Source organism: Arachis ipaensis, chromosome B01, assembly GCF_000816755.2.
Source record: "Arachis ipaensis cultivar K30076 chromosome B01, Araip1.1, whole genome shotgun sequence".
NCBI classification, from domain to species: domain Eukaryota; kingdom Viridiplantae; phylum Streptophyta; class Magnoliopsida; order Fabales; family Fabaceae; genus Arachis; species Arachis ipaensis.
In genome coordinates this window covers 13,138,462-13,142,628 of record NC_029785.2, presented here as the reverse complement: position 1 = coordinate 13,142,628, position 4,167 = coordinate 13,138,462, and the positions used below count along the sequence as shown (strand labels likewise).

The following is a 4,167-nucleotide window of genomic DNA, read 5'->3' as shown; positions in this document are numbered from 1 at the left end:
TTAACTCCAGTATATTTGACGGTTGATTATTTCTGTCAAATTTTAAAATTTTTTTGAATATTATTTTGTTAATAACAAAGATAAAATACTATTTTATTGGTGTCAAAATCGTTTGAGTATTGTAATTTATCTCGTGAAAGAAAAGAAAAACTAACCGTTTCAAATATATCGATTTTCAAATATAAGAAAAGCTTTCAAAAATAAAGAAAGGAAGAAGGAAGGAGAATAATATATCAGCCAAGGTAAGATAGATATCTTCAAACTTCAATAGACAATGATATCACAATATGTTCCCAATTTGAACATAGATTTGGGATAATCCCTAGAAATACAAGCAAAAACACAATTGCACCTCCATAACCGGTTTAAATACTGATGCTCTATAGGTACAAAATTAAGACCCTTGGTTTCAGATTCACCTTTCTAACAATGAATTTACACACGTTAAATGCCACTAAACAAAACCTATGAACTACATTGCCTTTGGCATCACCAACATTTCACAAAAAATACACCTTCACACTGGATTTGACCTATTCAACTACTACTAAATGTACTCATTCTTCTATAATTCTCTTTGTTTTAAAATATCTGCTACTTTAAAATGTTGAATTTACAAATATTTTAAAACAAAAGAATATTATTTATTCATTAAATCTAAGGGATTTAAGTCACTGCACAATAAATACTATTTGTGTGGCCAAATCAGCCTCTCCAATTTGTGGCGGTTGGAGCGCAAACAGCTTCAACTGATAACCGCTTCATCACCTTTGGGCACGGGTCTTGCCCAAAATTGCTGTTTGTAACTGTAACCGTGCATCTTTGTTTTCCTATACATTTCTGTGGAAATGAAACAAAAAACTACAAGGTTAAACTCACATGCCAAAGAAACATTTAGTTATTATTAATGGTTTTAGACACTAATTTACCAAAGCAATGATCTTCTAAAGATGAAGTTGTCAATACAATGATCAGTCTAATATAATATAACAATATAAGTATCTTCTTAAGAGCTAAACTGTTAATAATTTAATCTTTTAAAAGTTAAATTGTGCTTCATTGTTATTGTGAAGTTAATAGAGTAGGTTGTGAAACCAAGAGTGAGAGGTAAAGCACAAGCACCTTCTCTAAAATGGCGTAGGATGAGGGGGAATGACATGCTCCTTGCTCATAGTTCCCACAAGTCCCTAGAGGAGTTCCAAAGCTTGCAAATTTGATGATGGAGATGGTCTGGCCAGGGCTGCAATGCAAGTGAACCTTTGGTGGGTGGAACACCTCTGATTTCCCAAAACTCTCAATATGCCAATTCTTAATGTTCGGATGAAACTCCGGCACGTCGGCGCAGACGCTGCTCACTGACCTCTTCACAAGAGAGATTCTCGAAGGATCGCCTCCGAGCTCCTCAAAAATAACCAGTAGATTTTGACTTGGCTTCAACCATGACCTTGGTACATGGTACCTGAAATATTTTTGAACAAGAGTTTAAAAGATTCAGGGTTTAAGGTTTAGGATTTATGATTTATAAAAAATGGTGATCTTAAAAGTTTTTTTACCATCTCTGGGTTGGTTCGCCACAACCAAATTGGCACTTTGGAGGCTTAAATGACCCAGCATAATTACAGCCACTACAATTGCCATTAGCATATGTGGTCCAGTATCTTCCAATGCTCTGTCCATTAATCCATATTTGACCTTTTCCCATGCCCTCCATATCCAATGCCAACGGTTCGTCTCCTTCGGGAGCATCAAAAAAAGTCTGCAAGAAGTTTACAGAATTGTATCTGTTTGTTTAGCTAATTGTTTAGTCAGAAACTTTGCATATTTCTCTTGAATGTTACCTTGTGCCATGTTAGTGGCTGGTTTCTTTGTACAACTATCGCCGATTGCATCCACTGGACTGCAGAAAAACCATTAGGAGATGCAAGATTCATGGCCTCTCCTTTCAGCCCAACCTATTAATTGGAATGCTTTAGTATATATTCTCTTGAATGTGAAATGAGCCTGCATAAGCATGCATCCGAAGTGAGATTAATTAACAAACCTGATAAGTCCATTTCTGCCATGACAAGTCCCACTTTCCTTGGTCAAGTCCATGGAGTGAAACTGGACCTAGGATTCCTGTGTTCCATGACTCATAATGTTCACCAACATTCTTTGACAACAAAAAGAAAGAGAGTTTTGTTAATGACATTGGATGTTAGGAGGGAAAAAGAAACAATCATGCTATGCGTAAATAAAAAATCAGCCACCAAATTATTTACCCGTATAAAATATATGTTAAAACATAAAATACACATTGAAAATGAGTTAAACAACAAATGTATTTATACACAAATACATAATAGCTGATTTTTGGCGTGCACATAAAATTTTTGTTTTGTTAATAGCTGGGTTTCTGTCTATAGGTGACCTAATTAGCAGTTACAAAACATCATATAACAAGCACCAAGTATTGGGGCGAAAGAAACTTACTGGAAGTCCAATGGCAACACTGAGCAGAGCAATTCTGTTTGTTCCGGCACGAAGATTTACCTTGCCGGTATATGTGATTCTTCTATACTCCCTTGTTCCATAGGCAGAACCTAATTTCAATGATATACCATGTTTGATTTTACTAAACAACCAGCAATGTGATCCTAGAAATAATAAAGTAGAACTTCATACCAGAAAGTTGACCATTGATGAAAACATGGACAGCATGTCCTGTAGACCGAACAATAAGAGTGGGGAGTTCGCCTCCATGTAGAAACGATTCGGATGAACCTATATCAATGCTGCAGATACATAGTATCTAATGAGTTACAAAAATTATGTATACTCAAAAGGTCAAACTTAAGAAGCTAAACAAAATTAGTTGTGACTTGTGAAGTTCAATCAGGCTCATCACCTTGTCATATACCAAAGATAGTCGCTCGCATCGCGGGTTACATTTAGCTGGTCCAGGAGAGCCGGGGCAGTGATTGTAGAGCCGCTGTCGTCTAAAGTAGACGGATCTTCATCGAAACTCTCCCATGAGAACATATGAGTACTAGTTGGCAGCATTTGCATTTGAGATGTTTGCACTCCTACCTGCAAGTAGAAGAGTAATTCATTACTAAGTTTTCCCAATTATTAAATACAGAACAAAAATACAAAATGATATGAAAATCTATCAGATTTTTGTTCCATACTTTTGCTGTATTGAAGACAACATTCCTACAATCTGGGAGGATGCTAACGGACCAAGGTGGCAAAGTGTAATGCATGTTATTAAACATGATTCTAACTGAGGATTTTGAATCATAGTTTGAGAGGAAAGCAGCGCAATCGCCGGATTCCGTCGAGTATACATGAGCCTGGAAAAAATTTACAGATGTTACAGGGTTAGTGGAGACTATATAGAGAAGCTAATCACATGTGGGAAGCAGAATGAGTATGAAGTAATTAAGGCTAAAACCTGTTGAGAGGCTCCTAGTGAAGTAACAATTGGATCAGTTGAAACCAAAGCTCGCTCACACATCTTGATAGCTTTATGAAGCTCTTTTAAATGACCATACTTCGGTTGCCTAATCAAACCTGCAAATGTTTTTGTTACATGAAAAAATTGTCACTGAACTCATCAACCATAGAGTTTAGGTGTTTGGGTATGTTTGTTTGAAAGTGAAAATAGAGTAAATTTTTTTTATACAGAAGTATAATGTGCAAATCCACACATAGAACTCATGAAAATTTTGAAACCAAAAAAAAATAATAATAATAAAAGAAAAGAAAAAATTGTTGTCATAATTAAACTACAAACATTTGGATCCTATTATCAAGAATACGACTAATCTAATCTATTTCAATGAAATCCTCTAAAGTGAATAGAGATCTGAAAGTTTTTGTTTTTTCTTTTCCTTTAATGCAAGAAGTAATTACTAGCTATCTTAACTAGTCACGTATAGATATTTCTACAATTCTACCACAATTTTGTCCCAAAATTAACATGCAAACAGCATTTGAAAAATCATATTGGGTTAAATATCTTTTTGATCTTATAAAATATACATTTTTTTGGTTGTAGATCTTATAATTTTTTTCAAAATAAATTTTAAAAATTGTCTATCTTGATTCTTGACATTAAAAATATTCATTTAAGTAATGAGACAACTGATTAATATTTCTGTGGTGTGTCACATTAAACATTAA

General features: G+C 34.6%; 1 protein-coding gene across 1 annotated transcript in view; it reads right to left on the bottom strand.

Moving 5' to 3' along the window:
* The window catches only part of LOC107625409 (beta-galactosidase 3), a 7,009-nt gene continuing 3,073 nt past the window's right edge, over positions 232-4,167 (bottom strand). The window contains exons 10-19 of the mRNA XM_016328038.2: positions 3,437-3,555; positions 3,171-3,335; positions 2,888-3,069; positions 2,665-2,774; positions 2,473-2,582; positions 2,042-2,152; positions 1,839-1,952; positions 1,554-1,756; positions 1,123-1,459; positions 232-840 (exon numbers count right to left, since the gene is read on the bottom strand). Of these exons, the coding sequence (XP_016183524.1) occupies positions 706-840; positions 1,123-1,459; positions 1,554-1,756; positions 1,839-1,952; positions 2,042-2,152; positions 2,473-2,582; positions 2,665-2,774; positions 2,888-3,069; positions 3,171-3,335; positions 3,437-3,555 (1,586 nt within the window). The 3' untranslated portion in view covers positions 232-705. The remainder of the gene's footprint in view (positions 841-1,122; positions 1,460-1,553; positions 1,757-1,838; positions 1,953-2,041; positions 2,153-2,472; positions 2,583-2,664; positions 2,775-2,887; positions 3,070-3,170; positions 3,336-3,436; positions 3,556-4,167) is intronic.